General features: G+C 44.4%; 3 protein-coding genes, 1 long non-coding RNA gene and 1 pseudogene across 6 annotated transcripts in view; 1 reads left to right on the top strand and 4 right to left on the bottom strand.

Annotated features, from left to right (window-relative positions):
- Positions 1-1,304, bottom strand: part of LOC105517347 (gamma-crystallin D) — a 2,938-nt gene extending 1,634 nt beyond the window's left edge. Inside the window, exons 1-2 of one of the 2 annotated variants that reach the window (XM_011949836.1) lie at positions 1,259-1,304; positions 781-1,023 (exon numbers count right to left, since the gene is read on the bottom strand). In XM_011949836.1, the coding sequence (XP_011805226.1) occupies positions 781-1,023; positions 1,259-1,267 (252 nt within the window). In that variant the 5' untranslated portion in view covers positions 1,268-1,304. Of the gene's footprint in view, positions 1-780; positions 1,024-1,132; positions 1,142-1,258 lie in introns of those variants that run through there. The other variant, XM_011949834.1, reaches the window with a different exon arrangement.
- Positions 1-24,258, top strand: part of LOC105517351 — a 43,066-nt gene that overhangs the window by 4,491 nt on the left and 14,317 nt on the right. Inside the window, exon 2 of the long non-coding RNA XR_001002654.1 lies at positions 13,698-13,822. This is a non-coding gene — a long non-coding RNA (uncharacterized LOC105517351). The remainder of the gene's footprint in view (positions 1-13,697; positions 13,823-24,258) is intronic.
- Positions 4,808-6,500, bottom strand: CRYGC (crystallin, gamma C). The gene is made up of 3 exons (XM_011949837.1): positions 6,460-6,500; positions 6,118-6,360; positions 4,808-5,146 (listed from the first exon to the last, which is right to left on the bottom strand). The coding sequence occupies exons 1-3, from the start codon at positions 6,466-6,468 to the stop codon at positions 4,874-4,876; spliced, it is 525 nt and encodes a 174-aa protein (XP_011805227.1). The 5' UTR covers positions 6,469-6,500; the 3' UTR covers positions 4,808-4,873.
- Positions 11,893-14,340, bottom strand: LOC105517349 (annotated as a pseudogene).
- Positions 23,052-24,258, bottom strand: part of CRYGB (crystallin, gamma B) — a 4,136-nt gene continuing 2,929 nt past the window's right edge. For both annotated transcript variants that reach the window (XM_011949839.1, XM_011949838.1), the window contains exon 3: positions 23,052-23,392. In XM_011949839.1, the coding sequence (XP_011805229.1) occupies positions 23,117-23,392 (276 nt within the window). In that variant the 3' untranslated portion in view covers positions 23,052-23,116. The remainder of the gene's footprint in view (positions 23,393-24,258) is intronic.

Raw genomic sequence — 24,258 nt, 5'->3', positions numbered from 1 at the left:
AAATATAAGCATTTAAATATATTAAATATATAATTTAATATACTGAATTAAATGATAATGCATCATTTAAATAAATGAGATAAATATATGTTAAATATATAAGCCTTCTTTTTAAAATATAAGTATTTTAAATATATTAAACTATTAAATATTAAATATTAAGGTAATGTATTAAAGAACAATTAATTATAAGTCAATAATTTGTGAATGCAATGAAGAAAAATGGGGAAAAAATCAGTAAGTCCAAGGACGAATTTTTCATAAACATTAGTGTTCTCACACACATATGGGATATACGTGGCACCTGTGTGAAATATCTGTGTTGCTCTCCATTGAAGGAAAGTCTTACTCACATAGGTTGGGAAAACCCAAAATGTGCAAGAGAGGAGCAAAAAGGGGAAAAAGTCTCAAAAGAAATTACCCTGTTTGCTCAGTAACTGCCCTACCCTGTAGCATTTATTCTTCTATTGGGTATTAGTGGTTTTTCTACAACTCCATTCTAAATAATTCCAGAACAGGACTTTAAAGTCTTATATAACCCCTAGGGCAGGTGACACATTCCTACTCAATAAATATTTGTGGATTAATTGTGAGTAATTGGTATCTGGGTAACACTTTGCCTTTGTGAGGGGCAAACTCCATTGACTTAATCCACTGTAGTTCATCTTCTGTCCACTCTCAGTTACTGTGACTCATCACTACTTCTAATGTTTAACTTTTGCTTGAAACCATCCAGTGAGCGTCCTGAGGGCCTGGGTCCTGCCATAAGGCTGCACTCACGTGGGGGATGAGGCGGCAGGAGCGGACCGAGTCGCTGAGGCCCATCCACTGCTGGTGGTCGGCATAGTCGCCGCGGCGCAGGAAGTATTGGAGGCCCGAGTAGTTGGGCAGCTCATAGAGCATCCAGCAGCCGCTGTCCACGCGCACCGAGTTGCAGCGGCTCAAGTAGGGCTGCAGGTTGGGGTGGTCGCTGCTGCATTCATAGTGGCGGCCCTGGAAGCCCCGGTCCTCATAGAGGGTGATCTGCAAGGCAAGGCGAGGCAAGGCAAGGGCTCACAGGCCTGCACCTGCCCCAGTCTCCGCCCCCGCGATACAGGAAGCTCCCGGGGCCTGGGGCGCGGGCTGGGCTCACCTTCCCCATGGCTGGCTGGACGCACGGCGGGGCTGAGCGGGTGGGGCTCACAGGCCTGCACCTGCCCCAGTCTCCGCCCCCGCGATACAGGAAGCTCCCGGGGGTCGGGGCGCGGGCTGGGCTCACCTTCCCCATGGCTGGCTGGACGCACGGCGGGGCTGAGCGGGTGGGGCGGCGGCGCGGCGGGGCTATATAGCAGGAGGGCTGCTGCGTTGGCAAGAACCGCACAAAAGGGGCCCGCAGAGGGGAGCAAGGGCATTTTCGTGTTCTCTTTTTTCTCTTTGCTGTCCTAGTCCGCGGGGCTCACTGTGGGTTTTGGTCGCATTCTCTCTGGAGTGTTCGGATTGCTATCATTGGCTGATGCTATTGAGAATGTTTGTAAAAAGGTAATTTGGGACATTGTGTATTTATAATAGAAGTGGAGCTTCAGCTATTTCACATATAGTTCACGCTTTTGTTTGTATAGGTTGGGGAAAAACAAAAAAAGTTTAAATCGGGGAGCAGAAAAAGCAAAGACTCTTAATAAGGCAAATTAAATTAATCTGTCAGAACAACAGTATTACTTACGTGCCACAAGACTCAATACTGATTGTTAATAGGAAGGAAATGGGCTTAACTGAATGTTGAAAATGTCAAGTTTAGTCCTTTAAGAGAACGTCATCATGAAAGGGTGTAAGAAATTGGAACATTTTATCAAGAGAGTTCACAGAATTTTGAACCTTTATTATGGTAAAACACACAGCAAACATGGATCTTCGATATTGGGTCTGATTTTGTTACAGTTATGCCTAGAAGTAGCTGAGAATTAGATGTTTTTCTCTTAGCTAATGGTGGTGCTGTGATTCAAAAGAGAGAATAGTTAGTTCTAAGATGCTTAATCTCAGAAAGAACTTAAAAGGGAAATATCTACGTTTGAGGAAATTAGAAAAGTAATATGTGCGAAACAGAAAAACATGATCTCTTAGCTTGTTATAAAATAAAGCCAAATTCCTAAGAAACTTATTTCTAGTAGGATCTAGAATACACCTTTGTTCTCTGAACGAGCGAGAGTACACAAGGCCTTTGACTCAGAGGAAATTAATTGCATGAACACAAAGGGGAGCTATGGCTGGAATGGTGCAGGGAGAGGAAGGAATAAATGTCTAGAAGCTGGACTCGAGGAAGACTTTAGAAAGTATTTATTGGCCTGGAAGAGAACAGTTTGATGGACTGGAAAGAGCACTGGAGTGGAAAATGACCTGTGTCCAGCTTCTTTCATGTTCAAAGAATTGCTCACAGCCCTGTGTCAACCCATGGAAGTACTTTGTCTTGTCTTTGAGTCATAAATCTTTGTAAGTGGTATTTATGAATTAAACACCAACTATGTGCAATACAAATTATTTTAATTCTTATTTTCTGGCTTCTTCTTCTTTTTTTTTTTTTTTGTATTATTTCTATGTAGAGCTCTGCAGTGGTAGCGAAATACCTTTTTCTTTTGTTTTGTTTTGATTGTTTTCTTCATCCTCATTGCTACATATAGCAGGTGCATGGTAGGTGCTCAAAAATTGGTAAGGATCCTAACTCAGAGAAGTTGAGTCTCTAGTGGCTAATAAATGGAGGATATTGAAATGGAAAATAAACTTGTGGCTGCGTGTGGTGGCTCACACCTGTAATCCCAGCACTTTTGGAGGCCAATGTGGGAGGATCACTTGAGCTCAGGAGTTCAAGACCAGCCCTGACAACGTAGTGAGACCCCCTTTCTATAAAAAATGAAAAAATTAGCCGGGCATGGTGGTGCACACCTGTAGCCTCAGCTACTTAGGAAGCTGAGATGGGAGGATCATCGCTTGATCCTGGGAGGTCGAAGCTGCAGTGAGCTGTGTTTGTGCCACTGCACTCTATCCTGGACAACAGAGTGTGGCCATGTCTCAAAAAATAAATAAAATAAATTTGCAGTATGAGCCGGTAGTCTCACTTCTAGGTCACTATCTTTTTAAAATTATGGCATGTCAGGATTAGCATATATGTACAATGTCATTCTTTGCAGCATTGTTGGTCAAAGCAACATTGGAAAAGCCCAGTCACTTAAGTGGACAAATGGTGAAATGGTCTAAGGGACCTCCAAACAACGAGATGCAATTCAACTATGAAACAGAATAAGGTACTCACCTAGATATATGTCCATATTATAATACATTTTAAAAGCAAGTTGCAGACTAATATGTATAGCATGATTCCATTTTTGTAAAGAAAAGAAGCATGTGTTTTATGAGAGAGCTATATAAACAAGGTGAAAATCCCAGAAGGGTGCCCACCAACTATAAATGGGAGTTAGCAATGAGGGGCATCAGAAGGACTCTCTTCAACTTCTTTATAGAATTTGTACAGTAGTAAGATTATGGGAGGACTTTTACTTTGAAGGGAAATTTTAAAGTTAAATTCTCTACTGATGAAAAGACTTGCAATTGCTTTCTTTTCTTTCTTTTCTTTTAAAAGAAACTTTTTAGGGCTTTGCTTATGAGCAAGCAGATTTTAGTTTAATCAAAGACTCCAGAAATTATGGCTTTCTTTAATGCACCTTTAAATTTGGGCCCGTTTTGTAGTTACAGGACTTATTTATTTATTTTAACTTTTATTTTAGATTCAGGGGCACATATCCAGGTTTGTAATACAGGTAAATTGTGTGTTGTGGGGGTTTGGTGTACAGATTATTTTATCACCCAGGTAATAAGTATAGTACCTGACAGGTAGTTTTTCGATCCTCTCCAACCTGGAGGTATTTTGTTTTCTGTTCCTGTGTTAGTTTGCTTAGGATATTGGCCTCCAGCTCCACCTACGTTGCTGCAAAGGACAGGGTCTCATTCTTTTTTTATGGCTGCATAGTATTCCATTGTGTATATGTACCACTTTGTAAAACCCAGCCTACCATTGATGGACATTTAGGTTGATTCCATGTCTTTGTTGTCGTGAATAGTGCTGTGATGAACATATATACATGTGTCCTTACGGCAGAACGATGTTTTCTGTAGTTACTTTTTATGTTTGGGGTACACTATACCATGCAAATCTATTTAAAAGATTGATGTGTATCTCTTATTAATTTATTTGCAATAGCTGGTCACCATGAAACTGATGTGCAGTTTCTGTAATTGACACAGCATTTGGGCCAGGGGTAGTACTGACCAAGAGCTACAGTCCTGGACAGGAGTCATTTTCAAAAGGAGATGAATGGTCTTTAACTTTGTTCAAAGGTACGGCAGTGGCCGTGGTGGCTCTGGCATTACTTATATAATACTGTGCCTGAAAGTAAACAAAAGTACAATCCTTTGTATAGTCTAATCAGGCTGTCGACCAAGTTAAGTTTGCCCTCACCACTCATCTGACTTTGCCTTTTGTCTGACCCACAGTTTTGGTTAGAAGGAAAATTCCGAACTATTATTCCTCAAGGTACTTAGTTGAATGCCTCCCTTCTCGCCAGTCAGCCTCTCCCAGGTCTCTGGCATTGCCCTGCCTTTTCTTTCTCAGGCAGGCTACACCCTGGCTCCACCCCAACATCCGAGGCTTGTTCAAACTCACTCTACCTTGAAGCTCTTCTCCAACAGGCCCTGTCTCCTGCCCCATTCACTTCTTAACTTTTGACAAAGAAATTTAAAGGTGAACTGATTTGCACAATGAAAGAATGACAGAAGTCAGCAATTGCCAATAATGCAGACTAAATCTTTATTAGGTTCCAAATTGGGAAATTGGTAGTGTTAAGCTATTTCAGTATAAATCCACCACTCTCCGCAAAGAGCCTGCCTTAGCATCCATGGCCCCCCAGTCCTGGCACCGCCTGTACTCTTGGGGCCTCAGCAGGTATTGCCGCCCCCGGTAGTTGGGCAGCTCGTAGAGGACCCAGCAGCCCTCCAGCACGTGGAGGGAACGGATCTCGCTGAGGTGGAAGCGGTCCTGGATGCTGGGGCAGTCCTCACTCAGCTCCATCATGAGGCCTTTGTGGTCTTCTCTCTCGTACAGCCGCAGCCTGTGGGAGCCTGTCTACTCGGTTCGCAGAAAGAAGGATAGAGAAAAGCAAATGAATCTCTTCCGGAATTTGTCCAACCAAAGAACAGATGAACTTGGTAGGGTAGGGCATGGAATTGTCAATGTCAAATTTAGACAGTGTAAAATGTAGATTACTGTGGATGCTGCGCATGGATCTGTCTTCCACTAGCACCTAAATACTGCTATGCTCATTTTCTTTTTGACCTGAAATTCATTCTTATTTAGGAGATAGAATTTTTAAGAGGTTCAAACGCTGAGTTAGAATCCATCAAGAACTCAGATATCTTGATTCCTAATTACCTGTGTTAATTCAAACTACATTTGGGGAAAAAATAGAAATAATTTATTTTGACTAGTATTCTTTTAGTAAGAGTATTATCTCCCAAATTTATAAACATATAAATTTACCACTAAAGTAAGATTTAAAAAATCTTGTATTTCAGTGTAAAGTTAATTTAAATAGTCATTTGGAATGAGAATTTAGCTGATTTTTCAAATTAAGAAAAATTACCTTTTCCAAAGTTGGATACAACCTTTGAATAGCCTGTATTAACAATACAGCTTTGAAGGTTTACTTGTCCACAGTGGAACCTATCTAATTCATTCATCAGAAATTCTTTTTCTATAGGCAAAACAATTTGTTAAAAATACCGTCTTTGTATGCCCAACCAGCTTCCCATTTGCAAGTTTTGTTTTATATCCCATTATGATATTACATTTGTTACAGACCACTTTTAATTGACTTATTGGTAGCACAAATTTAAAGTAAAATGGATTCTTCCTCCAAGTGGGTTCTTCCTTACATTCTCTGCTGTTTTTGTCCATGTTATCTATCTGGCTTATGCAGGTCTCTGATGTCCATCTAACCCTTAGGAGTTTTTAAATGAAAACCTCCCTCCCTGTGACCCACATTGAACATACAGTGGGGACACTCCGGGGGCATGATGGAAATCTAGAAAACTCACCTGGGGGATGAGACAACAGGAGCGGATGGAGTCACTGAGGCCCATCCATTGCTGGTAGTCAGGGTACTCCCCTCTCCGCAGCAAGTATTGTTGACCTTGGTAGTTGGGACGCTCATAGAGCATCCAGCAGCCACTTTCCACCCGGATGGAGTTGCAGCGGCTGAGATACGTCTGCAGGTTGGGGCAGTCAGTGGTGGATTCGTAGCTGCGGCCCTGGAAGGCCTTGTCCTCATAGAAGGTGATCTGCAAAGGAAGAATCGTTCCGAATTGCATTATTTGCTCTTAACAGGCATTATATAATGGCAATTTTTTTTTTCATTTTATTTTTTGTGTTCTGCTCACCTTCCCCATGGCTGGTTGACACGGATGATGCAAGTTCAGTGTGATGGGGCCTGCGGCCGCACAGCCAGTCTATATAGCAGGATGGCTGCTGCGTTGGCAAGAACAACACAAAAGGGGCCCTCGGCGGTAAGGGGATTTTATGCATCTCTTTAACATGCTGCATTCAGTGGAAATGATTGTAGATTGTGTCCTTGTTCTCTGGTATATTCTAACGCTGTCCTGCACATACTGCTCTGTGTTGCTTTTATTTGGATTGTTACTGTTTTCTAAATTTATCTGCGCATCAGTCTGAACTTTTGACCCGAAATTCATGGCTCTCTCTATATGATTGAGTAATTTCCTGTGAATTTTCTGGGAAAGATCTATGCCATTATAGAATTGCTCCAGGATTCCAGAGAGGTTGTTGACGTAGAATGCCACAAGCACTGACTCATTTCCCTGGATGGCAGAGACTGCTCTACCTTAAATTTTTGTCTTTACACAGTTTTCCAGTCCAGGGCAGGACACAAATCTAGATTCGTATCTTGGCTAGTTTTGACTTCGTTAACCCAATGCTTTAAGACAGCTCTTTCTTTGCCTTTCGTGGGCAAGTCATCTAACTAGAAATCCGTCCTGGTGGCGAACTTACGATAACAAGCAAGGGAAAGGTTTCTGTGGTCACTGGGCCTAAGACTGAGAAGTACTGTATCCTGCTTTATAGATTGCTTTCCCTTTTTCAAGCGTGAGGGAGGCCATAAAGCTTCACAGGCAAGAGCGTGAGCTTTGAACTCAGGCCGCCTGCACTCAGAAGGCCCACTGATTAGCTCCATGGCAAATTACATAACTACTCAGAGCATGAGTTATCTCATGGACTATAGTCTGATTAATGAGAAAAAAAGTGAGACAAAAGAGCAGCCTCTGACATTCGGATGCTGACCTGGCACTCACAGTAAGGACATGTTACTCCCCTGTTAGACATAAACAGTCTCACAGAATAACAACTTCAGACAAGGCTACTCCGAGACCATGATGAAATGAGATACAATAAAGCCACTTCTTAACTTTGCCTAAGCGCAGACAAAAACCAAGTCAATGCTCCACTCTCAAAATCCCAAGCCCTCACTCTCTCAAGCAAAATGATTAACTGCTACTTCTTTATGGATTACAGGTTTATCCATGTTCTAGTCTCCCCTCCCTACGGGTAAGATTTCTTGAGATAACTAATCACAAAATTAACCCTGCTTTCTGCTAACATCTAATCTAGAGTGAACTTCAGATTTTTAAGATCCTCCCCCAAATCACCCAACTGAAGTGCAAATCCTATTAACAATTTCTTTCTAAGCTCTTTTACTGAGACACTCCATGCTTCCCCAAGGAGAACGTCCTCCCTTGCTGCAACAAGTAATAAGCTCAACTTGTTTAAAGCCAGATGTGTCCCTGGTGGCCTTTAGCTAAAGGACATTGACATGAGTAAGTGGGATTATGTGTATAAAGCATTTGGCACAAACTTGGCACAAATGAACACTGAATACATGTTATTAGTAACAGAGTGACATTGTTAAGGCTGACTTTATCCTGTTTATCTCTCTCAAAGGTATTTAATCCTTTCAAAGATTCCTGAAAAAAATTTATCCTCTATGAAGCCATTTTGTGATTAAGGAAAAATTAGGCTTGGAAGGGACTTCAGAAACCGTCAGGTGGTTTTCAAACTCGAGTGTGCCTAAGAATCACCTTGCACGTCAAAAACGCAAATTACCATCTTGACCTTTTGGCCAAATCCTGCATCATTAGATCAGGAGAAGACCTCAGAACCTGTATTTTTATTTTTTATTTTATTTAATTTATGATTTGAGACGGAGTCTCGCTCTGTTACCCAGGCTGGAGTGCAGTGGTGCGATCTCAGCTCACTGCAGCCTCAGCTTCCTGGATTCAAGTGATTCTCCTGCTTCAACTTCCTGAGTAGCTGAGATTATAGGCGTGCGTCACCACATGCAGCTAATTTTTGTATTTTTAGTAGAGACAGAGTTTCACTATGTTGGCCAGGATGGTCTCAAATTCCTGACCTCAGGTGATCCACCCAGCTCGGTCTCCCAAAGTGCTGGGATTACAGGCATGCGCCACCGTGCCCAGTCCAGACCTGTATTTTTAACAAGCACCAAATAGTTCTTGGGTCAAAACACTGCTGTGTTTTATCCCTTTATATTTTGACAAGGAAATCACGTATTTTAGCCATCCCCAGGCAATGCCTTATTATGAATTGTACTACATTCTCTTTATTCTATTTATGTATTTTTTGAGACAGAGTTCTGCTCTGTTGCCTAGGTTAGAGTGCAATGATGCAATCTTAGCTCACTGCAGTCTCTGCCTCCCACACTCAAGCTCAAGCTCCCACCTCAGCCTCTTGAGTAGCTGGGACTATAGGTACATGCCACCACACCCAGCTAATTTTTTGTATTTTCTTTATGTAGAGACAGGGTCTCACTATGTTGCCCAGTCTGGTCTTGATCTCCTCAAGCAATCTGTTTGCCTCGGCCTCCCAAAGTGCTGGGATTACAGGCATGAGTCACTGTGCCCCGCCTAACATTCTCTTTAGACCAAAAGGCAGATGTGCTCTCTGCTTTGTAGCACTCTTTCTTGTTCTATAAAGTTTCATATGTACACAGTGAGAGAATCAGAGCAGAGATACCAGCACTTAAATTAGAGCACTGGTAAGAAGAAAGGAAAAGCAATAAAGGGGCCAGAAAATGCATATCCCAGAACGTTGCTCTTGTTCCAGAATGGCATAGTCTTCTCCAACCTTTTTTCAAATCTTTCTCCTTCTCTCCTCTGCCCCAACTACCCCCCACCCCAAAACCCCTGCCATTGTAGCTGCCTTACATAGGGTCTCATCGTATCTCAGCTGGACTTTCAACAGCCTCCTGACTGCCCGGTCTTGTCTTCCTCCAAACTGCACTCGGCCAGATGCTGGAGTGATGAGAATCAAAGCACATCAAGTCATGCTGTTCATTTGCTTGAAATATTTCATAGACTCCCATTGTCTCCAGGATCCAATATTGATCCGTTAGCATGGCATCCTAGACCTGGCCTCCTCTGTCTGTCCCCATGCTTTCTGTTTGATCACATCAAACCACTTGTCATTTCCCAAATGCACAACATTATTTCATGTTGTTCTTGTTTTTCAACATATTGATCCTTCTCAATGAGACACCAGTTTATTTTTCAACCAGAGAAATTTTGCCCTTTCTTCAAGTCTCAGCTCAAGCATCAGTTTCTCTGTAAAAGATTTTCCTGAACCCTTCCTAATCTTCTGGGCTGAATTAAATACTGCCTCCATAGTGCCTCATGTTCATACCACTATAATGGTAACTATCACTTATCTAATTATTTTGTTTAGACATCAGTCCCTCAAAATAGATGGGAGAGCCCCATAAAGGCAGGGACTATTCCATCTTTATTTTTGTATTCTCACTAATTGGCATAGAGGACTGGCACATACAGGATACTCAATAAATGCCTGGGAGGGGGGATGTGTGGAAGTCATCCCTTGTCTGAAATGTATTGTTATCGTGGTCTATGGAGCCTATTTCAAATGCTCAACATACACAGGCATAACACACTTACATCAAAGCTCAGGATGTGCAACTTTCAGTGTGTAGGATGACACAGGCACCCCGTACTTGATCGATTTAATGGGGCTTTTTTTTTTGAAACGAAGTCTTGCTCTTGTCACCCAGGCTGGAGTGCAATGGTGCTATCTCAGCTCACTGCAACTTCTGCCTCCCAGGTTCAAGTGATTCTCCTGCCTCAGCCTCCCGAGTAGTTGGGATTATAGGCACCTGCCACCACGCCCAGCTAATTTTTGTATCTTTAGTAGAGTCAGGGTTTCACCATGTTGGCCAGGCTGGTCTTGAACTCCTGATCTCAGGTGATCTGCCTGCCTCAGCCTCCCAAAGTGCTGGGATTACAGGCGTGAGCCACCGTGCCTGGCTGATTTAATCGGGCTTAAAAAAAAATAGAAATGGGGTCTTGCCATGTTGCCCAAGCTGGTCTCAAACTCCTGAGCTCAAACGATCCTCCAGCCTCGGCCTCCCAAAGTGTTGGGATTACAGGTGTGAGCCACCACACCCGGCCATAATGGGACTTTATCATAGCGGAGATAATAAGCAAAAGGGAAAAACTGGGAATGCTGTGTTGTGCCCTAAGTCCTCCCACTCCTAAGTAATTCTAATTTTTATTTCTTCTGAGATGAGAAATTAATGTTACAACAGCAGTAGCCAATTCTAGAGTTTTGCTGGTGTCTGAGGTCCAGCCAGCAGTTGATTTTACCACCCACCTTCCTGCTTCTTAGCAATTAATATACGGTGGTATCTTATGCAGTCATGCATCTCTTTTTTAATATACGATTGACATTTTAATTTAAAAAATGGGAAAAAATAGTACCCTTGCAAATAAAGAGGCAATTCTGCAAATTAATATAAAATTCACTGGGAATTCTAAAGCGACAGGCAAGAGTTCCCTCGAAAACATGGGAAAGGCATCATGCTGGAGTTTTTGTGTGGTGCCACGCCAGTTGGCACCCCCTCAGCAAGCCCTTCCTGAAGGGCTCATGGCCCTGGTTCTGAGAAGTCTATCTAAATAGGAAATTACAGCAAACTCTGCCCTCACCCTGGGGAACTGGTCCCTTCATGCTTCTAGAAGAATCGAGTTTAGTTTGTCCAATCTACTAACTAGTCATCTTCTTACTTGCAGGCTGCTAGGAGCCACAAGTAGAAAGGAGAGGAACAAGCGAGGGCAGAGACAGGAAGCTGGTTTTCCTTGAGGCCTCATGAGGTCACCTTACAACAAACACTGCAAGGTTTTATTAGCTAAATGCCAACTCACACAGAGATGAGGTGCCTGCCCTGAGCTTCTCTGAGTCTTTCTGCCCTGCGCCATCACCTCATCAGTGAGTCTGAGGTTGAATGCAAACACTCGTGGAGCAGAGATCAGCTAGAAGCAACGTGAAAACCACGAGGGTGGGGCCGGGTGCGGTGGCTCAAGCCTGTAATCCCAGCACTTTGGGAGGCCGAGACGGGCGGATCACGAGATCAGGAGATCGAGACCATCCTGGCTAACATGGTGAAACCCCGTCTCTACTAAAAAAATACAAAAAATTAGCCGGGCGAGGTGGCGGGCGCCTGTAGTCCCAGCTACTCAGGAAGCTGAGGCAGGAGAATGGTGTGAACCCGGGAGGCGGAGCTTGCAGTGAGCTGAGATCCGGCCACTGCACTCCAGCCTGGGCGACAGAGCGAGACTCCATCTCAAAAAAAAGAAAACCACGAGGATTTAAAGTACGGTGTATGCTGGCACCAGCCTAAGATGGCATTCCCTACCCATGCCCCCTACTTCAGAAGGCTGTGCCTCCTGTATTCCAGGGACGAGGACGCTTGTAACTCAGTCAATAAAGCCTCTGCTCTAACTGGCCACCAGGGCCATTGTCTTCTGACACAGCCTGGCCAGGAGCTCAGTTGTCTGCAGAAGGGAGTTCACTCCTCTGCTGCTTTCATACCAGTGTATCCAATTTATCCAATTTCCTTGACAAACTCCACTTTATCAGTTATTCTGCCATTTGGAAAGTTTTACACACTTGGAAGATATTGCCAATGACATCTTCTGGTGAGTAGCCTGGATGCTATAGGTGAACTGGAGATGCTGACCTGCGGCTGGAGCTAAGAACCACCAGTCAGACAAATGTAGAATTCTAAAACTCTCCTTTATCTTCTTAGACTACTACAACAGCTTCTTCATGATGTCCAAGCCCCAAATTTGGCCTCTCTCTGATCCTTCCTTGTAGGTTTCCTTGACATGGGCATTCACACAATGCTGGATCACTTCCTTCATGAGTAGGGGTGGGGTTCGTCGCAGACCCTGAACAAATTCTCACTGTAACTGAAGCCAGATCCCGGGAAGATGGACTGCAAGTTATTCAGGGCCTGCCTCATGTCTCCCTGGGCCATGAAGATGATGGCTTCTAGGCCAAAGTCAGTGTACAGCACTGTACCCTTCTCTCTAGCATTTATCAACTTTGCACAGGTCTGGGCATCGGTCAGCTTTGTGTAGTGGAGGACTATGCACTGGGATCCAGTAGCCTCTGAACAGAGATGGGAAGGCAGTGAGGCTTCCCTCAGAGGCTGGCATCACCCTATTGGCTCTTTGATTACAAGAATGTAGCTGCATAATCCACACAGCCCAGCCATGCTGGTGGCGCCACTCCTTTTTGGCAGCAGGTGCTTAAGAGAAATGTGGTAAAAACAGGGCTAAATGTCAAAGTATTAACCAAAGTATAAAGCATTGCTTTATAGATTGCATTTTCTTTTCCAAGCACGAGGGAGGCCGTAAAGCTTCACAGGCAAGAGCGTGAGCTTTGAACTCAGGCCGTCTGCACTCAGAAGTTTCACTGATTAGCTCCATGGCAAATTACATAACCACTCAGAGCATGAGTTATCTCATGGACTATAGTCTGATTAATGAGAAAAAAAGTGAGACAAAAGAGCAGCCTCTGACATTCGGATGCTGACCTGGCACTCACAGTAAGGACATGTTATTCCCCTGTTAGACATAACAGTCTTACAGAATAACAACTTCAGACAAGGCTACTCTGAGACCCTGATGAAATGAGATACAATAAAGCCACTTCTTAACTTTGCCTAAGCGCAGACAAAAACAAAGTCAATGCTCCACTCTCAAAATCCCAAGCCCTCAGTCTCTCAAGCAAAATGATTAACTGCTACTTCTTTATGGATTACGGGTTTATCTGTGTTCTAGTCTCCCCTCCCCATGGGTAATATTTCTTGAGGCAACTAATCACGAAATTAATCCTGCTGTCTGCTAACATCTAATCTAGAGCAAACTCCAGATTTTTAAGATCCTTCCCCAAATCACCCAACTGAAGTGCAAATCAGACAGAGGCCTCAGCCAGCACTGGCCCAGCATGGCTTTGGCTGGCCAGGGCTTCCAGATGGGGAAATGAACCTCCAAGGCAGACATCCATGTGCCACAAGCCCTCAGATGAGTCAGTCCAGGCCCAGGAAGACTCTGGAATCACAATGTGTGCTGAGCATTGGGCCCTTCTGGGCAGATGACAATTCGGTCTGGCTGGGGTAGGAACAGGACACTCGCAGTTTCTTTAAAGCTCCACTGGAGATGCTGACCTGCAGCTGGAGCTAAGAACCACCAGTCACACAAATGTAGAATTCTAAAACTGTCCTTCATCTTCTTAGACTACTACAACAGCTTCTTCATGATGTCCAAGCCCCAAATTTGGCCTCTCTCTGGTCCTTCATCTATGCTGCTGTCACACTAGCCTCATGGTGATCTTATCTGAAGCATTAAAAGCAAGAACACAGTGAGTCATTTTAGAGCAGATTTCCATGGTTCCCCTCAAGGTTTGCTGGACTCCATCAGTTATGCTGTCTGCTTCATCCAGGATGATGATCTTATGCTGACCTTTGGGAAGGATGACTTTTTGTCGAGCAAACATTTCAATTTTATTCCTCGCAACATCAATGCCCTTGCCATTTGAAGCACTGAGTTCCAGCATGGCATCCTTCAGTGCTGGGTCTAGGATGCTTACAACTTTGTCAGTTCCCAGGGGGCCAGCAAAGATGATGTGAGGCATATTCTCTTCTCTTGCAAAGATCTGCAGCCTGCCCATGGTGTATTCATTCCTGACAATTTCATTCAGCTTTACTGGCCTGTATTTTTCAACCCCACTCTCATGTCCGAATGTGCCCATTCCTTACGACCTGGGCCCTTGCCATGCAGCTTGCAGTCGTTGGCCCTGCCAGGGGCCTTGCTGGGGGCAGAGGCAGGGTCTTGGGCTTCACACTTGCCTGCAACACTGCTACTCACTTGCACCTCCATTCTCTGGCTCTTTTCATTTTTATTTTTTTTTGAGATAAGGTCTCGCTCTGTTTCCCAGGCTGGAACACAGTAGCGTGATCTTGGATCACTGCAGCCTCTACCTCTCTCGCTCAGGGGATTCTCCCACTTCAGCAGAATTTGGGACCACAGGCGCCTGCTACCACGCCTGGCTAATTTTGTTTATTTTTTGTAGAGATGAGGTCTCACTATGTTGCCCAGGCTGGTCTCGAACTCCTGGGTTCAAGCAATCCTCCCACCTCAGACTCCCGAAGTGCTGGGATTACAGGAGTGAGCCACTGCGCCTGGCCCATGCCTCCATTCTCTAGTCTCCTCTTCCCCCATGCATCTCTTATCAGTGGGATACATTCTGAGAAATTTCATTGTTATGTGAACATCATAGAGTGTGCTAACACAAACCTAGATGGATCAGCCTCTACCACACTAGTATTTGTGTTTCTAAACAAATGTAAACATAGAAAAGGTACAGTAGAAATATGGTATAAACGATAAAAAATTGTACACCTGTATAGGACACTTACCATGAATGGAGCTTGCAAGACTGGAAGTTGTTGTGGGTGAGTCAGTGAGTGAGGGTGAATGAATGTGAAGGCCTAGGACATTACTGTACACCACTGTAGACTTAATACACACTGTGCACTTAGGTACACAACATTTATTTTAAAATGCTTTTCTTTCTTCAATAATAAACTAACATTAGCATACTGTAACTTTGTAACTTCATCAACTTTTAAACATTTTAAACCTTTTTGACACTTTTGTAGTAATATTTAGCTTAAAACACAAGCATTGTATAGCTGTACAAACATGTTTTCTTTCTTTTTATCCTTATTATATAAACTTTTTTCTATATTTTTTTTAATAGAGATGAGGTTTTGCTATGTTGCCCAGGGTGGTCTCAAACTCCTTATAAGATTCTCCCTGAGGTCTGAAAGCTTAAGGGGATGAGTAACCCCTCCCTTCTCAGGCCCAGTCCCAAAGTGCAAGGCCATTTGCGTCAGCAGGGAGCACCAGCAAGACAGCAGAAGCAGGAAGAGAGCTGGTTGGAAGATAAGTATCCCTGAAGATCAAGATCTAGAAAGAGGCCATCTGGGTACAATGTAGCAGTTACGTCAGACTAGGACACTTCCTGTTTACAGGAGACTATAAAACCTTTGCGCCGTCCTCACTTGGTGCTGACGCCACTTTAGGCCTCACCCCGCCTGCACCCAGGTGCTCATTAAAACAGCATGTTGCTCCACACCTCCTCGTGTTGTCTGTTGATGCGCTCTTGGGATTCGAACTGATACAAGAACCTTCCACTCCTGGGCTCAAGTGATCTGCCAGCCTCGGCCTCCCAACATGTTGGGATTACAGACGTAAATCACCACACCTGGCCTTTTACTTTTAAAAATTTTGTGAAAAACTAAGACACAAACACACGTATTAGTTTAGGCCTACACAGGGTCGGGATCATCAACTTCCACATCTTGTCCCACTGGAAGGTCTTCAGGGGCAAAATCACACATGGAACTGAGAGGTGACAACATACTAGCAGCCCTCGCTCTTGGTGCCTCCTCAGCCTTGGCGTCCACTCTGGCAGCGCTTGAGGAGCCCTTCAGCCTGCCATGGCACTGTGGGAGCTCCTCTCTGGGCTGGCAGAGGCCGAGGCCGGAGCCGGCTCCCTCTGCTTGCTGGGAGGTGTGGAGGGAGAGGCGTAGGCGGGAGCCGGAGCTGCGCACAGGGATCACAGGCCAGTGCGAGTTCCGGGTGGACATGGGCTTGGTGGGCCCATACTCAGAGCGGCAGGCGGGGGCTGCCAGCCCCCGGCAGTGAGGGTCTTAGCACCTGGGCCAGCAGCTGCAGAGGGTGCGCTGGGTCCCCTAGCAGTGCTGGCCTGCTGGCACGGTGCTTGAATTCTCACTGGGCCTCAGCTTCCTCGCCGAGGGGCAGGGCTCGGGACCTGCAGCCTCCCATGCTCGAGCCTCCCTGACCCCTACCCCACCGCTGCCCACCACCCAGGCCGTCCACTCCTGCGCAGCCGGAGCCTCCCCTACCAGCGCCGCCCCCTGCTCGGTGGCGCTTAGTCCCATCAGCCGCCCAAGGGCTGAGAAGTGCGGGTGCACTGTGTGGGACTGGCAGGCAGCTCTGCCTGCAGCCCTGGTGCGGGATCCACCACGTGAAGCCAGCTGGGCTCCTGAGTCTATTGAGGACTTGGAGAACTTTTATATCTAGCTAAGGGATTGTAAATACACCAATCAGCACCCTGTGTTTAGCTCAAGGTTTGTAAATACACCAGTCAGTACTCTGTAACCAGCTAACCTAGTGGTGACTTGGAGAACTTTTCTGTCTAGCACTCTGTTGCTAAAGGATTGTAGATGCACCACTGGGCACTCTGTGTCTAGCTCAGGGTTTGTAAATGCACCAATCAGTACTCTGTGTCTAGGTAACCTAGTGGGGACTTGGAGAACTTTTCTGTCCAGCACTCTATGTCTAGCTAAAGGATTGTGAATGCACCAATCAGCACTCTGTGTCTAGCTCAGGGATTGTAAATGCACCAATCAGCACTCTGCCAAAATGGACCAATCAGCTCTGTGTAAAATGGACCAATCATCTGTCTGTAAAACGGACCAATCAGCTCTCTGTAAAATGGACCAATCAGCAGGATGTGGGTGGGGTCAGATACGGGAATAAAAGCAGGCTGCACGAGGCGGCCGTGGCCAATGGGTTTGGTCTTTTTAGGTGCTGTGGAAGGTTTATTTTTTTGCTGTTTACAATGACTGTGGCAGGTGCTGATTATTTGGGTCTGTGCTACCTTTATGAGCTCTAATACTCACCAGGAACGTCTGCAGCTTAACTCATTGAAGCCCACAAGACCGCAAACCCACCGGGAAAAACTAACAGGTTCAGACGCACAGCCCTAAAGAGCTGTAACACCGTGAAGGTCTGCAGCTTCACTCCTGTTCAGCAAGACCAGAAACCCACCGGAAGGAAGAAGCTCCAGACACATCTGAACGTCTGAAGGAACAAACTCTGGACACACTGTGTTTAAGAACTGTAACTTAATTCACTGTGAGGGTCTAGCTGCTTCATTCTTGAAGTCAGTGAGACCAAGAACTCACCAATTCTGGACACAGAGTTTTTGTCACCTATGATAATTTCTTCTGTAATACCTGGTGAAGGCCCTGCTTGAGGCTGTTTACAGTTAATTTTTTTTTTTTTAATATAAGTAGGAAGATAGTACTCCAAAGTGATGATAAAAAGTATAGCAAGCCGGGCGCGGTGGCTCATGTCTGTAATCCCAGCACTTTGGGAGGTTGAGGTGGGCAGATCACCTGAGATCAGGAGTTCGAGACCAGCCTGGCCAACAGGGTGAAACCCCATCTCTACTAAAAATACAAAATTAGGCGTGGTGGTGCACATCTGTCATCCAAGCTTCTCGGGAGGCTGAGACGGGAGAATCACTTGAACCTCGGAGGCAGAGGTTGCGGTGAGCTGAGATCACAGCCTTGCACTCCAGCTTGAGCAACAAGAGTGAAACTCCATGTTAAAACAAGAAAAAAAGTATGTATAGTAAATCCATAAGTCAGTAACATATTTGCTTATTGTTAAGTATAATGTAATGTATATAATTGTATATGCTATACTTTTATACTACTGACAGCACAGGAGGTTTATTTACACCAGCATTATCAGATTTGTGAGTAATGTGTTGCACTAAGATGTGACACTATGATGTCATTAGGTAAAAGGTATTTTACAACTCTATTGTAATCTTGTGGGACTACTATTATATATGTGGTCCATCAATGTATATGCCATAATGACCAAACAGTTATGCAGTGTGTGCTTGACTGTGTGCTTGGTTAAATGAGCAGAGGTCATTTAGGTGGTAACCGTGTAGACCAAAGTGTCCCAAAGAGAATGGATAAGGGACCAAGGATCACTGTGACAGAGGCCCTAGCATCTAGTTGTCTTTCTCAGTTTGTCTTTGATGACCATGTAATGAAGGACAAGAAGACGGGGTAATCATCGACCCACCTCTGCTAGAGTCCTAATAATAGTCCTCTTGGAAAAAATTGACAATGCATTTCTTTAAGCAGCAGGTGGTTGTGATTGACACTTTTGCTTTGACAAACTCACAAGGAAGAAAATAATCTTCCAAGGACAGAAAGAGTGAGAATGGGACACATACTAACATCAGCACCTAAACCCATGGTAGCAGGGCAGGAAAATTGTAGAAGCAGCCCCTAATGAGGGAAACTCTTTGAGGGCATTAACTCAACACAACAGTTCTTGGCACTCCTTTATGTAATAGCTGCTACTTCAGTATCTTTGCTTGGTGGGCCTTTTATAAGATTAAACAGGCAAGAGGACGTCATAAATTCAAAGGGAGGAAAGAGGGAAAAAAGGAAGAAAAAGACTTAAATCTGGACAAACTAGGCTGCGCAGGAAAAGCTGGTGTGTGTAGGGTACCTGGAATGTAGAGTACGAAGGTTATCTCAAATTGTTGGTTCATCTCAATGGGGAAAAGATTAGTGGGATTCTATAGATTATCTCTTCTTCCATTCCACTCTTTGAGGCCCCAGGATTTACTTTAAACAGAGGAGGAAGAGGTGGAGTGAAGGGTAGAATTAGGAGCTAGTTTGGGCATAATCTCTTCCCCAGGCCACTCCCCAGTATTGACTTTCTTTGTATGTTGGATTTAGGAGGAGAACATCTTTTTCTTTGCCTGTATCCAAGGGATAGGAGCAACACATTTCTAAGAATAATGACTTGATCAAAGAGATGCGGGGACTCTAATCCCTTTCAGTTCAGATGTTTTAGAATAATTTTCATGCCTAAAGATGGTGAATTACTTTTATTTTTAGAGATAGAGTCTCTGTTGCTCAGTCTGGAGTGCGGTGACGTGATATCAGCTCACTGCAACCTCTGCCTCCCAGGTTCAAGTGATTCTCGTGCTTCAGCTTCCATAGTAGCTGGGATTACAGGCGTGTGCCATCACGCCCAGCTAATTTTTGTATTTAAATTTTGTAGAGACGGGGTTTCGGCATGTTGGTCAGGCTGGTCTCAAACTACTGGCCTCAAGTGATCTGCCTGCCTTGGCTTCCCAAAATGTTGGGATTACAGGTGTAAGCCACTTTGCCCAGCCAAAATATGTGATTTTATGTCTTCTAGGAAAATGGTGTAAAATTCAGCACTTTAAGGAGCTTTTGGTTTTCTAAATTATGTTTGACATATTATTGTTGACAAACAGGACTCTGATTAATATCTCCAGGAAGCCATCACTATTATTGCGAGTTTAAAGGTTAAAGAACTGAGATTTAGGAAGAGTAATACTAAATAATTCTAGATTCTGACGATTTTTCAGGAAATAAATCTTTATATATATTTGTATTCTCTCTCTATATATATACACGCATACAGTAGACTAAACTGTAACACACACACACACACACAGACAGAGTTAGGCTAAACATGCATCCCGGTTTGCCTAGAACAGTCTTGGTTCATGCCTCTTGTCCCAGTGTAATTATTAATAATGTATACTTTCACCCTCAAAAATGACCCAGAGTAGGCCAGGCGCGGTTGGCTCATGCATGTAATCCCAGCACTTTGGGAGACTGAGGTGGGTGGATCACCTGAGGTCAGGAGTTTGAGACCAGCCTGGCCAACATGGTGAAACTCTGTCTCCACTAAAAATACAAACATTAGCTGGACGTGGTAGTGCGTGCCTATAGTCCTGGCTACTTGGGAGGCTGAGGCAGGAGAACTGCTTGAACCGGGAGGCTTGCAGTGAGCTGAGATTGTGCCACTGAACTCCCTCCCAGGTGGCAGAGTGAGACTCCATCTCAAAAAAAAAAACAAAAAACAATAAAAAAAAAACCCCAGAAACCCAAAACCAAAACAAATGACCAAATTTATGGCTGGGTGTGGTGGCTCACACCTATAATTCTGGCACTTTGGGAGGCCCAGGCAAGAGGATCGCTTGAGCTCTGGAGTTTGAGACCAGCCTGGGCAGCATGGCAAGACCCTGTCTCTGCTAGAAATAAAAAAAATCAGCTGAGCTGTAATCCCAGCTATCTGGGAGGCTGAGGTGGGAGGATCGCTTGAACCCTGGAGATGCAGGCTGCAATGGGCTGTGATTGTTCCACTGCACTCCAACCTGGGTGACAGAGTGAGATCTTGTCTCAAATAAATAAATAACCCAATTTAAGAAACAAATCATACACTAGTCTATTTATAAGCCCCTTGGGTGTTGGATATAGAGACCTTGAGCACATGGAATGGATGAGGGTTCTATAAAAAATGAACAGGGCTGGGCATGGTGGCTCACGCCTGTAATCCCAGCACTTTGGGAGGCCAAGGTGGGTGGATCACCAGAGGTCAGGAGTTTGAGGCCAGTCTGGCCAGCATGGTGAAACCTCTGTCTCTACTAAAAATACAAACATTAGCTGGGCATGGTGACCGGTGCCTGTAGTCCCAGCTACTTGGGAGGCTGAGGCAGGAGAATCGCTTGAACGTGGGAGGCAGAGGTTGCGTTGAGCCGAGATCGTGCCATTGCACTCCAGCCTGGGGAACAAGAGTGAAACTCCATCTCAAAAAAAAACAAACAAAAAAAAATATGAACAGCCCTGTGGGTTTGGCTATCAGCCAGGAAGAGAGGAACAAGAAAGGGAGAGAAGGCAGACCACCCAGCAGTAGGTTGAAGCCTATGGGGCAATCTAATATTACATTGGTGTCAATGTACTGTTATGATGTAAACTTGCACTGTGCTCCCATACCCTTTATTATAAAGCCAGCTGCACACATCAGTACCTCATGTAAGAGATGGTTCAGAAGTTAAAGGAAAAGGAGCTCTGTCCTGCATGTGGATCAGCGTGGTGCATGAGGACAGAATAGCAGCACATATAGGAGGGCAAGATGCCCCACCCAAAGCTGAGGCAGGAGTTCAGAGTGAGGGGCTCCTGAGAGAAGCATAAGCGACTCATTCCTTTTCCAGAATTACCAAAGACATTAGGTTATGGATATGTTGGTGGAAGTGGGTACACAAAGCTCTCACCCCATGTAAGATGGGATTTGAGGCAATTCATTAGAATCTCAAAGGATGGAGGGCTTCCAATAAATTTTGATCTGAAGCCATTTGTTTGTTTTATTGATGAACCTTATATGGAACATCCACGAAACTTTATTTAATTTCTGCAGGATGTTGTTGAGGATGGTGTCTACTTAGTACTCTCCTTATGAGGACTCACAAGAAAACTTTCTTTTAGGTTTTGGTACTGACATTGATTAGGCTTGTCTTGAATAATTAATTGTCGAATCTTGTTTTCTTCTCTGCCTTGATGGCTGCTAGATCCAAGTCTGGATCTATCTACACTGAACATGGCACCTCACAGCATGCAACTCGGGTTCGAACTTCACGCTTGGCTCCATCTCATCTCTCCTACTCTTGTTTTGCCTCTGATCCAATTTCCTCATTCACTTATTTTGAATTTTTAAAATTTATTGTACCATAATTTTTTATTAGCAACTTTGAGTCTTTTTTTTTTTGGAAGAGACGAACTCTTGCTCTGTTGCTCAGGCTAGGCTTGAACTCCTGGGCTCAAACATTATCTTCCTGCCTTAGCCTCCTGAGTAGCTGAGACTGCAGGTGCATGCCACTGTGCCTGGCTAACCTTAATTCATTTTTAAAAACCAAAGAAAACAAACATACACTCAAACGAAGTTTTCCAGAAAATTTCAATTGCTTATTTTCCACTTAGTATTATTTTCTTCTTTTTTTCTGAGATGGAGTCTTGCTGTGTCTCCCAGGCTGTAGTGCAGTGGCACAATCTCTGCTCACCGCAGCCTCTGCCTCCTGGGTTCAACCAATTCTCCCGCTTCAGCCTCCTGAGTAGCTGGTATTACAGGCACATGCCACCATACCAGGCTAATTTTTGTATTTTATTTTTAGTAGAGACGGGGTTTCACTATGTTGGCCAGGCTGGTGTTGAACTCCCGACCTTGTGATCTGCCCACCTTGGCCTCCCAGAGTGCTGGGATTACAGGCGTGAGCCACGACACCTGGCCACTTTGTATTATTTACTATGTGTAATCATAATACTTTACTCTCTATTGAAATGACATGAGGCTGAGTTTCCCCGTGCACATGTGGTTTTTGTAAATGTCCTGAAATTCTTCCACAAAGCACCTATAGTGAAAACACAGTGAATTATATTTGGACTGAAAATCTCACAGTGCAATGAGATATTGGCAGTGGAAGTGAGAGGAAAGGGATGGTGACTGTTAGGAGGATAGGAGTGCAATAGGTAAGAGTGGTGGACCAGTTCATTTATTTGTTTGTTTATGGAGCTAAGGTAGGAGTCCAGATGCTGAGAACAACTTTCCTCATCAGCTAAGGCTTGTACTATTATGGAAGACAATAGGAATAACCTGGAGGGATAACTTGGAGGTGTTTCAAAAAGCACAAATTCACCACCGTAGCTGCAAATCTGGCCTTGTGAGACTAACTACAAATGGCCTGAGCCCAAGTGAACTGAGTTTTTATTTGAGCCTACATGTTTGTCATTAGAAGAGTGCTGGAAATAATATCCCTGCATTATTCCCCTTATAAAAGATTGCTTCCCATCTTGAAAACATGTTACTATGTTTGGCTGAGTGCCATTATCACTTATAAATGCTTAATAGATAGAAAGACAGGGCTCTACTAGTGCCAGAAACACAAGCTAAATATTTTATTAGATTTTAAAGGAGAAAAGTGGAGAATGTAAATACTTCAGTACAAATCCATGACTCGTCTAAGAGAGCCAACTTTGGCATTTGGAGCCCCCCAGTCAAGAAACCTCCTGTACTCCCCTGGCCTCAGCAGATACTGCCTCCCCCTGTAGTTGGGCATCTCGTACAGGATCCAGCTGCCCTCCAGCACATTGAGGGAGTGAATTTCGGTGAGGTGGAAGCGGTCCTGAACAGAGAGACAGTCGTCTGTGAGCTCTGACATTTGTCCTCTCAATTCATCTCTTTCGTAGATCTTCATTCTGTAAGTGCCAGAGTGCTGGAGTGGCAGACAGAAAAGCAAGAGTAAACGAACAAAAATAGTTGGAAATTAAAGCTCCAGTCCCTACACCTCCCTGGCCACACCTGCCCAGAAGTTCTCCCAGGCCAAGTTTGCTTCTAGAACAACCACGTTGCAAAGTTAAGGAGCTGTCCCACGCCCAGTCACCCACCGCTGAGTCTAATGATTCATGGTCGGAGCTAGGTCTTCGGGAATTAAGATTTGCTTACAATAAAATTTATCACATCACTTTAGTCCCTGTTATTTGAGAAAGCCTTTCTCAAAGGAGAAAACTGAGAGTCATTGGAAAGCTAAGGGTCATATTACATATATACAGTGAAAGGAAAATAAATCTTTGGACCCCAAAATCACTAAGCTAAAGGAAAAAGTCAAGCCGGAAACTGCTTAGGGCAAACCTGCCTCCCATTCTATTCAAAGTCACCCCTCTGAGGCTCACCTGAGACAAATGCATCTCTTATTGCTTCCTTTCCCCTACTGCATAAAGCAAAGATGCGGATTCATCCAGCTAGACTAAATTGTGTATTCAGCGGAAAGCTGATCAAGGACTCAAAAGAACCTTTTGTCTCTTACCTACCTTTTTTTTTGAGACAAGAGTTTCGCTCTTGTTGTCCAGGCTAGAGTACAATGGCACAATCTCAGCTCACTGCGACCTCTGCCTTCTGGGTTCAAGTGATTCTCCTGCCCCAGCCTCCCAGGTAGCTGGGATTACAGGCACACACCACCACACTCAGCTAATAGTTTATATTTTTAGTAGAGACAGGGTTTTATTATGTTGGCCAGGCTGGTCTTGAACTCTGTCAGGAGTTCAGGCAATCCGCCCACCTCAGCCTCCCAAAGTGCTGGGA

The sequence above is a fragment of the Colobus angolensis genome, unplaced genomic scaffold (assembly GCF_000951035.1).
Source record: "Colobus angolensis palliatus isolate OR3802 unplaced genomic scaffold, Cang.pa_1.0 Scaffold30, whole genome shotgun sequence".
Classification (NCBI taxonomy): Eukaryota; Metazoa; Chordata; class Mammalia; order Primates; family Cercopithecidae; genus Colobus; species Colobus angolensis.
Note: the sequence above shows the minus strand (reverse complement) of the source record. Positions and strands in the feature narration are given on the sequence as shown.